This window comes from Choristoneura fumiferana, chromosome Z, assembly GCF_025370935.1.
Source record: "Choristoneura fumiferana chromosome Z, NRCan_CFum_1, whole genome shotgun sequence".
Classification (NCBI taxonomy): Eukaryota; Metazoa; Arthropoda; class Insecta; order Lepidoptera; family Tortricidae; genus Choristoneura; species Choristoneura fumiferana.
The window spans coordinates 12,994,583-13,011,042 of record NC_133472.1 but is presented as its reverse complement, the minus strand read 5'-3'; the positions used below and the strand labels follow the sequence as shown (position 1 = coordinate 13,011,042).

The 16,460-nt window shown below is 35.9% G+C and overlaps 1 protein-coding gene across 1 annotated transcript; it reads right to left on the bottom strand.

Annotated features, from left to right (window-relative positions):
• Nucleotides 1-4,685: 4,685 nt before the first annotated feature.
• On the bottom strand, nucleotides 4,686-15,197 carry Cndp2 (Cytosolic non-specific dipeptidase 2). Its single transcript, XM_074087491.1, has 9 exons — nucleotides 14,750-15,197; nucleotides 13,917-14,114; nucleotides 12,878-13,139; nucleotides 11,593-11,740; nucleotides 10,485-10,585; nucleotides 9,237-9,367; nucleotides 8,222-8,344; nucleotides 6,530-6,688; nucleotides 4,686-5,380 (listed from the first exon to the last, which is right to left on the bottom strand). Exons 1-9 carry the CDS (start codon nucleotides 15,164-15,166, stop codon nucleotides 5,330-5,332), a joined length of 1,590 nt encoding a protein of 529 aa, XP_073943592.1. The 5' UTR covers nucleotides 15,167-15,197; the 3' UTR covers nucleotides 4,686-5,329.
• Between the last annotated feature and the right edge of the window lie 1,263 nt (nucleotides 15,198-16,460).

The following is a 16,460-nucleotide window of genomic DNA, read 5'->3' as shown; positions in this document are numbered from 1 at the left end:
ATATTAAAAATGGGTCCGCAAAGCCGATTTGAGTGTCAAAACTCGTGCTGTTATTGTAGCTCTGTCCAATAAAGGCTACACGACATGACCCCAAAAATTGCTGAAAAAGTTAGGGTTTCTTAGGTGTTTTTAAAACGAAAATGAGAAACCGGTCTTAATTCCAGTCGTTTTCGTTCAGGTAGGCCAAAAGTCGCGTCAAAAAGCGAAGTGAAATTTATTTGCGTCCAGAGCAAACGCCAACTGTGGCTTAAAAGGTCTTATTGCTGCCAAAAAACGTTTGCTACGTAAACAGAATATGAGTAAAAGGTTGCATGCAATGCGCTCGAAAATACAAAGATTGAACTCCTGAGCAGTGATCTAAAGTTTTATTTTCTGACGAATCAAAATTGAAAATTTTGGGGGGAGATGTAGGCGACCGAAAGGCATCATATAAACTATGCGTGATGCCAACAGGTCTGGGGATGCTTTGCGGATGATAAAGTTGGTGATCTCGTGAGAGTCAATGGCATAACATAATGGATAAGAAACTGTATCAAAACATTTTGCAACGTGACGACGCTTTTTCATTCGAAAAACGAATTGTTACTGATATTTTTTTTGTATATTGTGGTTTTAAATTAGAGGGTTAGCTTTGTTTTTACTTGTAATAAAAGACAATTGAATAAATTGAAAAAAAAAAGTGAACTTAAACTTGACCGGAACTGTAAATCTGTTTGTTTGTTACTTCATCACCATCACGCATAAACCGCTGTATCGATTTAGATGACATTCGATATACAGATAGTTTGCATCCCGGGGAAGGACATAGGATAGTTTTTATCCCAGAAAATTCCATACTTCCCGCGCGTGATAGTTAAAACCGAATTCTCGCGGACGAAGTCGCAAGTAACGGTTAGTCATTTCATAAGATTATTGATCCTATTGACTATCAACCTTCGATCAACAATGGTTGATCGAAGCTATTAACCTATATCTTTTGTATTGCTGTAGGTACTTGTAATTACTTGCACTCCAAATAGTTGAAATGTTTTCGCTGAAGAACAAAATAAACTGTGTGTAAACTGAAAGTATCGAGAAACAGTAAGAAATCTCTCAGTGGCAAGCACCGAATTCATAACGTAATATATATATCCTGCCGCCGAAAAATCTTGGTCGCGCGAGACTTACATGATTTACTTTACTGTTATTATTTATGACTGGCTTGCAAACTATAACCGGCATGCAGATTGACTTGGGATTCGGTATCATAATATCAAGTAGGAAGGTACCATCAGCCAAATATGTGGTCTACCACCCTGAAGTTGATAATCGTTTGCATGTCATAAAACAATAATGCCAATAGACGTGTCTGTCAACTTGAAAGTTCGACTTTAGCGACATATTCGTTTGATAGAAACTTGTTTAAAAATTGGTAGACCACTTATTTGGCTGATGGTACCTAACTATATAGATCAGACTACAATGCAAAAATAATAAAGTACCATCAGCAAAATGCTCGTAATCAATATTAAATTCGAAAAAAGTGATTACTGTAATCTCATGTCAACGCCTCTATTGAAATTGGCCATCAAATCAATCTTGAGTATATAGAAAAAAACCCATGAATGTAGGTCGGTTTTGAAAGGTAATCAGGCCGATGTAAATTGAATACAAATTTCACCTCGTGGGTCATCGAACGGGTGTACTGATGCCACCAGTTTTGACAATAATAATGTAGTATAAGGGACCACAAGAGAGAACGTCATCATAATGTTCATTATAACAAGGGACAAAATTTCAAATACTGTCTATTCATACATATAATACTAGATCGTTTGTATTGTTGGGAGGAAAAAAATCTATACATAAATACATTCAACCATATTTGTTATTTATTTTTTATTATGTGTTTGTTAGTAATAGTTTAGACTATTCTAATGGATAAACTCAAAAACTACTTACTACTTCCCTGATTTATTTCATTGTAAAGCTACATTATTAAAGAATAACACCAAGTTGTGTGTGGTACCAAATTACTATTTGGAAACACTATGAAAATAGTTACCTAGCTAGAGCCATGCACGGCGTGACAATTAGTATAATAATGGAATTCTTATTTTCATACTGGGTCTCCGTCAATTAACATAACATTAATTTTATTGTACTTGCATGAAAACGCATAACATAACAGACTTGGCGTAACATTATTACACATAACATAACATTGAATAATATGCATCATGTTAATAATAAACATAGATACCTAACCAGTAAATAAGTCCTCTAAAAACAATAAAAACGGCCAAGAGCGTGTCGGACACGCACAAATTAGGGTTCTGTAGCCATTACGAAAAAATTAAGTAATATTTTTCTAAGGATTTCGTATTTTGTACGGAATAATCCAAGTTTAGGTATATTTTATACCCTTACCCGTACCTTAGGCTGCTATTTACTCTTAAACTACTAATAATTCTCAAGAAAACTTAACCGTTATAGTTTTCCTTAAGTAAGTTTGATTTACTTACTACCATCCTGAATTTTTTCAATTTTTTCCACCCACCGCTTCAGATTTTACAGGGGGGGAGGGGACGCTCGATTTTAATGAAAATTTGCACTTTAAAGTTGAATTATTTTGCAAACAAATCACTGAATAGAAAATTCGTTTTAGCAACCCTCTATTGGTTTTAAAAGACCGTTTAAGTCTATGGGAGGTACTCTAAAAAAAATTTTTTTTATTATCGGCATAGTTTACATATTATATTCGAGCAAAATTACAGCTTTTTAGCATTTATAGTCCCTCAGCAAAGCCGCGGACAGACAGACAGACAGACAAACACACAGACAGATGGCGAAACTGTAAGGGTTTCCTTTTTGCCATTGTGGCTACGGAACCCTAATCTATACTAATATTATAAAGAGGAAAGCTTTGGACTTTTGGATGTTTGTTACGAACTACTGGACCGATTTTAAAAATTCTTTCACTATTAGAATGCTAAATTATTCCAGTGCCATAGACTATATTTATTAACAGAAAAAATTAGGGTTCCGTACTAAAACTACAATAGTGTAACTCAAAGTGTAAAAAAAGTTGCCATAAAACATCTTTCATCGCATGCGCTGTAGAAACTATTGATTATAGAACAAAAAAATGTTTTACTATATTCAAGAATACATCAAGATCTACAAAAAACTTCGCGATACCGTATGTCCAACTATTGTAGTTATGACACTGTAACTACTTTTTAAATTTTAAAAGTTGACAGAAATGACGACTAAAATCAGACCATGTTATCCATACCTTTGTATTAATCCTTATGCAAATAAATAATTTTATATACAAGACGGTTTCAATATCTGTAGATTACTTTTGAATTATTCAAATCGGACATTCCATTCAAAAGATATTAAGAAATTAAAAATATAAATCTAACCAAAAAATGCATTTATTTACTCTACGTTGACGCGCCCCGGCTTCGTGCGTGTCGGGTGTAGTTTTTGGGAAATTGAGCTGAAAAATGTGTGTGAGTGAAGTGCCCTTGATTAGAGACCTTTTTAGAGTTCTGTGCCCAAAGGGTAATAAAAACGGGACCCTATTACTAAGACTCCACTGTCCGTCTGTCTGTCACTAGGCAGTATCTCATGAATCGTGAAAACTAGACAGTTGAAACTTTCACAGATGATTTATTTCTATGACCGCTATAACAACAAATACTAAAAACAGAACAAAATAAATGTTTAAGGGGGCTCCCATACAACAAAAGTGATTTTTTTGCTCGATACTAATAACGGCAACAGGTAGTTGCTTGAAATATTCACAGAATATTTATTTGTATAAATGTACTTTAAAAATAAATAATTAAATTAAAATAAAATAAATATTTAAGGTGGGCTCCCATACAGCAAACGTGGTTTTATTTGCCGTTTTATGCTAATGTCTAATGTTGTATAGGTAGGAACCCTTCGAAGAGTCCGACTCGCACTTGGTCGTTTTTTTTTTTTTACTTTGCCCGTGCGAAGCCGGGTCGGGTCGCTAGTAAAGCAATAAAGTAACAACGATAATATCATACATAATAATGGCTTTTTTTTTTTTGGTAATAATTCATTCGAATATACCTAACCCACATATAAAAAGCGAAATAGAAGCGTCTAAATGGACACAATAGACCCGAGGGTCTGTCAAAGTAAATAGGTTAGGTTAGCATAGCAGAAGGGGCGAACGCCCAAATTACTCGGAAGCAGGATTTCCGGGAACATTTTCAAGTTATAGGTTCTCATGCTTAATTTACACACATTCATCTCATCTTTCATCACGAGGATTTATAACTATGCGTATTAATGTTATGCGTTTTCAAATCAGGAAATTAAACGCTTTGCTTATTTAAGTTATGATATTATGATAAGTTATTGTTAAGTGTAATCTATATTATGTGTTTTCAAATTAGGAAGAGTAATGTTATGTGTTTTAATATAGACCCTTTAATGTAATAAATAACTTTCACCATTTATTTGGTACTTTTTCGGAAACGGTCGTTTTCTTTTTAATGCTTTTTTTTTTCAAGAGCCATATGCTATCGAGAATGCAGCTGCATAGTTAAATTTAGGCCAATTTAAACCGTTGATTTTGAAACGAATAGTACCTTCTTCATAGCTTAAACAAAGTACAATACGTATAGGCTACAACTATAGGAATGAAATAAATAACAATCTACATCATAAAATAATAAATGTGTATTAAAATGAAAAAAAAAAGTTACACAATGCAAACGTCCAAAATTATTATATTATTATTATGTTAAAATGCCTATAAAACGATGTATTGCTGGAGACACTTAGTTTGAGCAAGAATTATCATCTATTAATTTTATTTAATTAGTAGCCCAGGCGGGCGATTTTTGGAATCATATCTATGAAAACAGTCTTCGAAAGTAGTAAAAAAAATTGGAATATAATTTCAAATAAGAGTTGAGTGCTAAGTACAAAATTATAGCCATATCTTTTCTTTTATTCTGTAAAATTTATCTCAAGCAATACTTTTAGAGGAGTATGGTTTCAATCACAGATTTTTAACAATGTGATATCAAAAATCGCTTCCCAAGGATATCGCTCTCCACACGTCCACGCATCCTCCCATAAATTGTTATTATGCTAAGGCACCTTTTGATTAATGATTACTATTTAAATATTTACTAGCTACGGAAAACTATCTCTTCTATTCTCTTTCGGCACCTACGTTCGTAGGCAATCACAAAATACGAGTATTAAATGTAAAATGTACTTAGTTATAATTATGCAAGTCAATGTTGATAAAATGCTAATTTTACTTGGAAATCCATAAAGTTGCTTTGCACGTCTACTTAGGAAGTTTTCCGACTTCATACAGGTACGCGGCAAATAATTTGATCTGTAAACAAATACATGAAAACATTTAAAATTACAATACGAACGCAGTCGTAACAATAAAAATAAACTTAAAAAAATATTAATTTCCGTTAGATGCGGCTTGCACAAAATTACTTCTCCCTAACTTCGGCACTGAAACATAAGGCGCGTTTATTAATAATGGCACGGAAAAATTAGGCACAGATTCAAAAATGGAAAACGACTGAAATCTATATTCCTCTTATTATTAGTTTCTGTTTTTTTTTTGTTTGGCGACATATCGCCTGGCGACCAGTAGCATTCCAATGGCAGTGACTGCGACCGGTGGCGGTGAACCGACAATGGCCATTATGCCATCCAACACGAGCGAAGCGTATTCCGCACGGACTCAGTTTAACTTACTGGAACTTCCACGCAGCCGATCGATATTAGTTAAACCTTGTCATTACGGTGTCAGCTCCGCTTGCGGTTGAAGGAGAACATTAGTGCAAGTACACATTATGCGGTTAATAGCGCGGTTTTAGCGAGCCGTCCTTCAAAGCACTGTTTCAGAAAGAGACGGCGCGCTAAAACCGCGCGGTTAGCCGCACAGTGCGTACGTAGCCTTATAAGCAGCAGTGCTTGCACTGTTGTGTTTCGGCGTGGAGAGTAAGACAGCCGGTGAAATTACTGGCACTTGAGGTATTCCATCTTAGGCCTCTAGGTTGGCAACGCATGTGCAATACACCTGGTGTTGCAGATGGGCGGTGGTATTCTCTTACCATCAGGAGACCCACTTGCTCGTTTGCCTTCTAGACGAATAAAAAAAAAAAAAAAAAAAGTGTACGTGTGTACATATGTCTAAGTTTGCTTTTTGTAACTGGCATTTGGCGTCAAGATCTTTAAGACCAGCTGTTTCGAAGCGCTCAGTTGACTTTTCCGGGCCACATTTGCTCATATGAGTGAAACATAGCAACTTAATTCGTGGAAGGGTTCGCTCAGCGGATATCGTGGAGGGCATGACGTAGCCTTATCCCCTGTTTCACCATACATTGATTAATTTTATGTGACGGATATCTATGATGCCGTGTCTGTTTGTTTTGTCCGAATAGACGGAGACGGCATCACATTAATATGTCAAATAAAATTTATCATTGAGTGGCTAAATAGGCTCTTAGTGTCTTGTACTCACGCCCTCGATGTAATTGCGAACGTTGAGCTTTTCGTTCTGCGAGTGCGCCATGTCGTCGCCGGCGCCCATTGGCAGCAGCAGCACGTTGCGCCCGCTCGCCTCCTGCAGCGTGATCGTCACCGGGATCGAGCCGCCCTCGCGCGACATGTCCGGCTCCGTCTGACACCACAAACATTTGTCACTCCAAGCATTACCGTCTTTACCATAAGGCTGCGTTTCATTCAGCCAAAGATGTGCAAGGATGTGTTGCGAAGAATGTGTTTTTCATGAACCAATAGAAACCCTTCATTTACCTAGCCTCGCTCTGCTCAGCTGTTTCCACCAGAGCGGTGCTGTGCGAGGATAGGTAAATGAGGCGTTTCTATTGGTTCATGAAAAACACATTCTTCGCACATCTCTGGTGGCCCGTGCACACTGCACAGGGCTCCCGAGCTGAACCCAAAGGCCGACATATTCACTTTTTTCTATTTTAATCCGACATGAACTTATAATAGAAAACTTTGTTCAAAAGAAATTCCATAAGCTGGTATCTTAATCATATTTATACGCATATATTTGATTTTGCATTCACAGCTGAAAAAAAAACATTCACTGCCTTTAATTTCCAAAAACACTTCAAGTTTATTGATTCCCAAGACCCGAGGTACGGTATAAAACGGCCCTGACTCAAAGAAAAGTTCCAAAAGTAAGGGCCTACGCTAGCTGGCGCGGATACAAAGCGGGTGCAACGTGAAATCCGACTGATTTGATTTTATTAGATTAGATCTTATTGTGTTAATGTCTTCATTTGTTGCCCAATACTACTATGCTAAGTTTTCCCCCTTCACGGAGTTGTGCATAAGCGGTGGGGGGTGAAAATGTACCCCGTAAGGGGTATTTTTGCGGTTTTACGGCTATATCTTGTAAAGGACTTACAATATCGAAATCTGTTCAACATAAAAGATGGAGGGCATTTCATCCCGCATAGAAAGAGGCCAGGTTCATATTTTTGGGACTATCCGTTCTCATGATAAGGCTCATCAAAGTTAGGTATATTTTACATGTTTATGAAAAATTATTCATTTTATCCCGTGGGAATTTTGGGAAATCTTGAAACAGTTTTTACCTGTTAGTATTACTATGTCCATTAGCTATCTGCAAGCCAAATTCAAAGACTATATTTATAAATATGCAGTTAAGGCCACTTTGAAGCAAAAATATAAATCCCATTTATTCCCCTAACCTGTAGGAATTTCAAAAAATCCTAACTTAGTTTCTACACCTATTTAGGAACAATATTCTAAATTTCAAGTTTCTAGTAGGATTTGACACTTGCCATCTATTTAGGTACAGTCAGCAGCAGAAGTAGATGATCTACGCACTCTACTGCCAAGGTAATAAGTAATAAGAGAGTATTCATCATTTTGAGCACCATAACTGCTCATCCACTTCTGCTGCTGACTGTACAAGTGTTATAGGATAAAAATTGCATAAGCGGAACTAAAATCACCTACCGAGATTAAAAACATATTTTTAACTTCATAATTTAAGTCAACAGTAGTAGTTTTAAACAAGATGCGTAACAAAATAGTCATAGAAAAAACAGCAAGCCACAAGAAATCTAGCTTACGAAATCACTTTCGTTGAATGACTTAATTCATAAAATATTTTTTTAGCTGTGTAAGTTCGCATGTAGTTTGTATGTCAGCTTACCATATAGATGAGTCTGGTGGCACGGGCAGCGGCTTGGTAGTGAGGGTGGTCGGGGTCCTCGGTCCACGCGCGACCGCTCTGAGCCGAGATTTTCATTTTGTTCGGAGAACCACGTTCGGCCCACTATTAATTAACAAAAAATCACGCGTTAAGAACACAAAAGCATAGGACTATGAAAATAAAGAAAGAGAGACAGAGAATATAGGCTTTTACCGAACATCACTCTCAGATTCTCCATTCTAAACACTCACTGGATCGAATCAATAACACATTTATTTATAATTCGTGTCTTTTAACTAGATCTTGGATTTGAAAAATCTTCGTAAAATCTGACGTTATTGATTAAACATTGTATAATCTGTAAGTAGCTTTAGACTAGATCTTGATTTCAATATTATTTTTCATTTGAAAAATCTTCGTCAAAATCTGACGTTATTTCTTGATTGAAACATGTGTATAATCTGTAGTAGGATAGACTAGCGTAGAAATAAAATCGATTAATGCGCGGATGAATAAGCGATTTTTATTTTCTTTCCTTAAAATTAAAAAATAGTTACTGCTTTTATAATTGATTAAACAGTCTTTGGAATGAAATCAAGTATTGTAAATAATAAAATAGACAAAAATACTTTGATCTATTCAATTAATAAATTAATCGATTTACTGAACAGATTAATTATTTTGCAATAGGTTCTAGGTTTCACATCATTGAATGTCTGTGGACGGATAAATGGCGTCTTTGTTTACACTTTTCATAAATTGGATCGAAATACAATATACAACATTCTCTTTAACCCTGCAAACCCTTGCTATAGGTACCCCACAGATCGATTAAGCCGACTATGTTTTTTTTCTATGATCTCAGAACTTTCCCCTTACCATCACTCTTTCAAATTCTAAATTCTATATCCATTCATACCTATACATTTCAGGCAGGGTTCATTAAAGGTCTGTACATCGTTTTTTTTGTTAAAATATTGTTTATAAAAATTATATGAAGTAAAATCTCACAAACCTTTTTGTTAATGAAGTCAAAGACTAGTTTTTCCACTTCTTCGGGCTCTTGATTCGGCACTATTCTGATGGAAAACTTTCCAATGACCTTCCCTGGGATTACAGTCTTAGCACCTGGCTGAAATGCGGCTCCTATAAAGATGAAGTAAAAAATAAAAAAAAGAATAAAGATTGTTGATTTAACAATATTTCGGTTCTATAAACTGGTTAGGTACAGAACTAGAATGTTTAGAGTCAAAGAAGCACTGGTGCTTTAAAAATGAGTAACATGAATACAAAATAAGATTACATTATAGTCTGGCTAATAATGAAAGCTGAACCTGCAAGAACGCGGCAAATTCAAAAAACTTTCATATGGTTACCAGGTATTACCACAGAATAAGTAATAGTACAAGTACAGAAGCTTCTCTGCCGTACAAAAGTGACGTTTATTTATTAGGCATTAGGCATAAGAATCGTGCCTACTTTATGCTTCTCTGCCTATCGCATTTCTCGTGTTCACTCGCTCGCAGCACATGTAGGTACTATAGTCAACGGCCATTATGAAGTAAATCCAGACACATTGCAAAACTATGAAGCTTCATGAATCATAGACAAAAATGCAATGCTTACTTGTTGCGTGCGACAGAGTAGTAAGTATAGATTTTTTTTTAATGGTTGACATTAACAATCATCAGGAACTTCATAGTTGTGCAATGTGTCAGGATTGGCTTCTTAGCGGCCCGCTCTATAGGCTCCTCCCGGAATACACTAGTGAAGGTTAGAATTGTCATCATCATCAGATTACACATTTAACAATTAAATTAAATTAAATTAAATGTATTGCGTAGTACAGACGATTACATATTGCTTAACGCTGTTTTTGTGATGGCAGGCACATTGGATTTGGGTTTTTTGGTGACCCGCGCCTGGTATTACCGACCAAAGAAGGATAAAACGATTTAGACTTTTTTCTTTGTTTTGTTCATTTTGGTACGCACTAAGGGAAAAGAAACGCGTACTTTTTCAGCCCGTATTAATAAACTACACTCAAGTCACAGAATAGATAATAGTACAAGCTCAAGCGTCTGTTTTCTAATACTCTTTGGTCTGTTTGTCCATGACATTTGAATAACGTTGCAACTCAAATAATAGCTGGGTACAGCTTTCATTAGCCAAACTCTAATGTGTTCCGTTAAGATATCTTCCTTACTGAAGTGCCGGCTGATCGGCGGGTACAGGAACAGTGTTACTATTATTTAATAACTACCTTCAATGCCGTGCAACGAAAGGCTTGGGTACCTCCACCGGTGCATGAGCAACTGCTCCTTGACTCCACTATGAGCGAGTTTATCAGCACCAATTGACGACCTGAAAGGTATAATGTTGTTAGTGTTTTCTTAAGTTCTGACAATAGACTGAATAACTTACACTTAAATCCTCGTATGCGGGAACTCAAAAAAGTACTTAATTCTAGTCCCATCTGTTTTAGTAAGCACAAATACGGTATTTGACTATTTTGTATATGTTTTATAAATTAAAAATTTACAATGCCTGTTATTGAATAGAGAAACAATTTTTAAGCTACCCTTACAAATAACAAAGTTACAATGGTTTGAAATTCAAGATTAGACAGAGAAAGACATACTGGCATGTGACGTCACACGCCAGTACCGCCATACTTGCTGCATAGAAATTTTTTTTTGAGAAAGATACAGGTATACAGATTTTTCAAAAAATCACTATAAATCCAATTTTCAACCGATTTGTATTTTCTCTTCGCTAAAAACTATCTGTATATCTATATTTTCAAAATGATATTAAGATATGGCAAATTAAGGAGTTGTCAAATACCGTATTCCGCTGATTTAATAAAAATACAAAAGATAGCCTTAAATTTGGTACAGATCCGCGTCTACGCATCTGAGGGGTTAAGGGTTTTCACAAACACGCGCGGGCGTACGGCGCGGGCGTCCGCGCGGCGTGCTTTTTTCATCTATCTATCTAATCTAATACCTTTAAACAAGCAATTCTTGTATATATTATAATCAGAATCTCGGAAATGGCTCCAACGATTTCTATGAAATTTGGTATGTAGGGGTTTTTGGGGTTGAAAAATCGATCTAGCTAGGTCATATCTCTGGGGTAACGCTTGGCACCGAGTTTTAGCTCGAGCGGAGCTCGATCGCCCAGGTATTGTCATTTAATAGAGCAGCGCTGCGTAAGGCGGGTCTTTAATTGCGGCCGTGCCGTGCACCCTCGCGAGTTAGCAGAGGCCCTACGAAGTTTGGATTATACAGAAAGTGTAAGGGTACTTTGTTAATTTTAAACAATGGAGCACTTCAGAATTAGGCAAGCAATTAAGAATAAAAAAGTACCTGTACGCCTCAGGATCGAAATCAATGGTAGTGTACAGCTTTTTCTCTGTTTCCGTTAGCGGCGCAACTGATTTGTATATGTCCGTAATCAGAATTTTGCCATCTTTGTCGACTAACTCGTTCATCAGGTAAATCAGATCAGTCATTGCTGAAATTAAGAAAAGGCACCATTGTTAGAATACTGGAACTAAATAGGTACAGTAGGCACAGTTCAGTGCAAAAATAATGAACTATTTGAATGAGTGTACTTCAGCAATAAAGCGTAATTTACGAGTATACGTGTGTGGTATCTATATATTTTTAAAACATTGACTTGATAAATATTTTTACACTGAAAAGTACAACATTATCATATTTAAACATATTTCATGCCCCCTATATATGTTGAGACGGGAAGACATGGTTCTCACTCTAACCTATAATCGCCAGCTCTACTACAGACAAAATAAACGTTTTTATCTATCTATCTAGATTTTAGAAGGAGGGACGCTCGATTTTAATGAAAATTTGCACTTTACAGTTGAATATTTCGCAAACGGATCATTTAATCGAAAAATCGTCTTGGCAATCCAAACCCTTGGCAAAGGTTAGTTGAGAAAAAAAAATCACCCCCACTTTAGGTACACTAAAAAATTTTTTTTTCCTTATTTTTATTTTACCACTGTCGGCGTGACAGATGTGTATATTCATGCCAAATTACAGCTTTCTAGTACTAACGGTCTCTGAGCTTAGCCGCGGACAGACAGACAGATAGACGGACAGACATGGCGAAACTATAAGGGTTCCTAGTTGACTACGGAACCCTAAAAAGGCATGTAAAACACCTTTACAGCAGCAACTATACAGAATAAATATATGATTTTTTATTACTCAGCCGCAGAAAGTCATATAATTACTATATCAAGTTCATATGTATACACAGTTTCTTTATCAAACCAACATCCTTTGATAGCAATTGGTTGCAGATAAAATGTTCATAAGGTATTATAAATACCTATTTAGATAGCATTATGTTTGTGCATTTATCACTTACTACATATCAAGCGTGTCTGTTGACAGTGGTATCACATTTATTGACAAAAACATAATAACAGGATAGGTATCCTATTATTATGATCTCATTTTATTCATCATTGTAAATATACACTACAATTTATGATGAGAATAATAGAAGTCTTCACTATGTAGAGTCAGCCCCAAAAGTAGCTGGTCCCTTCTGTACGTTGTCATTTCACAGCCACATATATCATCATAAAAGATAAACAGTATTAGACTTGCAAACTACCTTCATGAACGGTGCCACCATAAACACCACTGTGAAGATCCATTTTAGCGCATTCTATTTCCAAGAAATAGTAGCTGATGCCACGAAGACCATAGGTGATGCACGGCTTAGTAGTCCCCAGCCAGTAGTTGTCAGATATACAAACATAGTCAACGGTATCAAAGAACCCCTCTGGTTTGAGCTTCTCCATGAGGAGCTCATCCAAACCCTCTGATCCAGACTCTTCCATACATTCAAATACAAATTTCAAGTTCACAGGCAGCTATAACAAATATTTGTAATAAACAAATTTTCACACAGCAACAACCAAAAAATCAAGTAAAATTAATAATAAGTGTTAATCAGGTCTTTCAATCAGATTACATTAATAAGATTGATTTAGTGTTTGAAATAAAATCAAACTTAAGTAGATAAAAATATACTCAGCGACACAAAATTTGGCCCACTCTCCATACAAAATAACCTACTTTTGCATACATTTGAGGGCCAGTTTTTTTGCTACTCAGCAAAGCAATGCAATGTTGAGTGAAAGCTGAAATTTTATAAGACTGGTAGATGTATGTTGGACTATAAAAAATAATTTAGCCTTGGTAACAAAAGGCATACTTGCTTACCAAGGCTAAATTATCTTATGATATATATATTTTATTTTTGTGTCAGCTAAAAAAAAACCTATGCTACTATACCTCCATAAATTTAAATTCTTAATTAGCTTTTGTTCTTTAGTTACATATTATGTTGAAAGAACAGAAGCTATTAAGAATGCTTTTACAACAGTTCTTGAACAATAAGACACTTATATGCTATTGTTAAGGTGTGTTAATGAAGAAAAAAAATGAAAAATCCTGTTTCTGTGTGGTAGTTGTTATTTAAATTGTTCATTATTTGCAATTAAAATGTCAAGATACCAGCAATATTATAAGAAATTATGCACAAGGTACAGCTAATTTTAATTATGAAACCCAGAAGGTAACATTTTGGAGATGGACACATATTTAGGCCAAAGATTTTGTACAAATTTTGAGATAATATGGCATACCTCTTCTCCTATAGCCTTGTAGGCATTAATGGCATGAAGCCAGCCAAGGACTGGGCCCTTGTCATCCGTAGATCCCCGGCCAAACAGCTTATTATCACGTTCTACCAACTCAAAAGGCTCTGTCAGCCAACCATCAGATTTCAATGCAGGCTGCACATCTAAATGCCCATAAATACAAATAGTATTTTTCTTTGGGTCCTAAAAAAGAAGACAAATTAATATGTGCTTGTGTCTTGAGTAGATCATGTATTATTCTGTTTTTTTAATAAAAGGAGAAAGATGATTTCATAATTTTCGGTGGCTATAAAGTTACATCATCATGTATAAAATATGTAAGCAAAAGCCATCACCCTAAGACATCATAAAATACACACAAACAATTAAGTCAGAGTGACTTCTTCAAGACTCCAACATTAAAAATATGAGAATCACACAGCTACATATAGCCTCGAAAAAAAATAGAATAAAAATATATGAGCCAGAGAATTAACTTTGTCAGGAAAGATGTTGAGATCGAAGATACCATTTTTGGTGTTTATTCAAGTTTCTAGCAAGCCATTTTCAAGAGAATCAATAAGTTATTATTAACTTATTCTTTTTCCTCTTAACAGGTTCCTTGTCTAGGTGGGGTGGGGTCAGCTCACTAGTATTTCTTAACATTTATTAACAATTTGTTAGAAAATATTTAGTTTAAATTAGATGGCATGAATATCACTATTAGCATTATTTCACTAGATTGAGGCACTTATAAAATTAGGCAATCACCAGTTACTTAAATCTACTTTAAGACTCAAAATCTATTAATAAAAGGATAAAGTACCAGTCATACTTACATTTCCCAAAACTCCTACTAAAACAGGTGGCAGCTTGACTTGTTTACCATCAATAGTCTGAAAACCAACGTCTCTGAGCTCAGTAGTGGTCCCAACTTCTTTCAGTTTCTCCTGCATCCAGTGCACCATCCGGACGCAATCATCTCGGTACTTCACATCACATGATACAGAAGGAATAGCTACTGCCTCTTTAAGAAGACTCTTATAAGAAGGAACATTTTCGTCCACATGCTTAAATAGTGCTGGTAGCAATATTTTCTCTGATGCCATGTTTCGTGGTAGTTCGCTACGTGTAATCGAATATGAAAGACGCTGATAAGTGCTGAGCTGACACTGATTAACTCTTGCAATTGCCGGCAATTTATATTCAATGAACGCACGTATAGCTTTAGAAATAAAGAAGTGAGAGGGAAACATGATTATGATTAACCATTTCCAGACGTCATTTCTATACGTTCCGTTTCAGTGTTTTGAAATTGTTCTGTCAAACCAAACGTTACCTTGCGTTAAGTGACACGTTTCATTATTATCTAAAAAGTTTGGATTTTTTTAGGGTTTCGTAGTCAACTAGGAACCCTTATAGTTTCGCCATGTCTGTCTGTCTGTCTGTCAGCGGCTAAGTTCAGAGACCTTTAGTACGAGAAAGCTCTAATTTGGCATGAATATACATACATATCAGTTAGGTACGCGGACAGTGGTAAAATAAATAAATAAAAAAAATTTTAGGGTACCTCCCATAGACGTGTGGTGTTTTTTTTTCTTAGCCACAGTGTGAGTTATCGTTGGATAGGTCTTTTGAAACCATTGGGGAGTTTCCCAGACGATATTTCGATTCAGAGATCCGTTTGCGAAATATTTAACTTTGAAGTGCAAATTTTCATTAAAATCGAGCATTCCCCCCTTTTAAACTGTTGGGTGGAAAAATTTGAATAATTTCAGGATGGTAGTAAGTATATCAAATTTACAAGGAAAATTATAACGGCTAAGATTGCTTGAGAATTATTAGTAAGTACTTACGTAGTTTAAGAGTAAATAGCAGCCTAAGGTATAAAACATACCTAACCTAAATTTTGAACATGAAACTATCGTGAGACTTACTCATATTAAATGATATATATCGTCGCGCGAGTAGAGCGGTAGCGCGTAGTGCGCGTGTTGCGGCAGCAGCCGAGTACCTATCGTGCTCCTGAGAAGAAGGGCTACAATATAGCTTGAAACATGTTGTGCTAAACTCGATTTAAGACGTGAGTTATTCGTTACAATATCATTTAACATACCTAAACTTGGAAGATTCCGTACACAATACGAAATCCTTAGAAAAATATTAAGTAGGTACTTATTTTTTTCGTAATGGCTACGAAACCCTATCCTGGGCGTGTTCGACACGCTCTTGGCCGGTTTTTTAGGGTTCCGGAGCCAAAATGGCAAAAACGGAACCCTTATAGTTTCGCCATGTCTGTCTGTCTATCTGTCTGTCCGTCCGCGGTTTTGCTCAGGGACTATCAATGCTAGAAAGCTGTAATTTTGCACGGATATACATATAGGTAAACTATGCCGACAAAATGGTACAATTAAAAATTCAAAAATATATTTTTTTAGGGTGCCTCCCATAGACGTAAAGTGGGGGCGATTTTTTTTTTCGCATCCAACCCTATAGTGTGGGGTATCGTTGGATAGGTCGATAATCGGTGGATAGAAAACCATTAGGGGG

Bases quoted from the DNA above. Each gene is read 5' to 3' on its own strand.
- Cndp2 (XM_074087491.1), bottom strand. From the start codon at position 15,166: ATGTTTCCCTCTCACTTCTTTATTTCTAAAGCTATACGTGCGTTCATT. The intron at 13,140-13,916 runs GTATGCCATATT...TATTTGTTATAG, and splicing joins ACAAGGCTATAGGAGAAGAG to CTGCCTGTGAACTTGAAATT. The intron at 11,741-12,877 runs GTAGTTTGCAAG...TCTTAATTTCAG, and splicing joins TGGTGGCACCGTTCATGAAG to CAATGACTGATCTGATTTAC.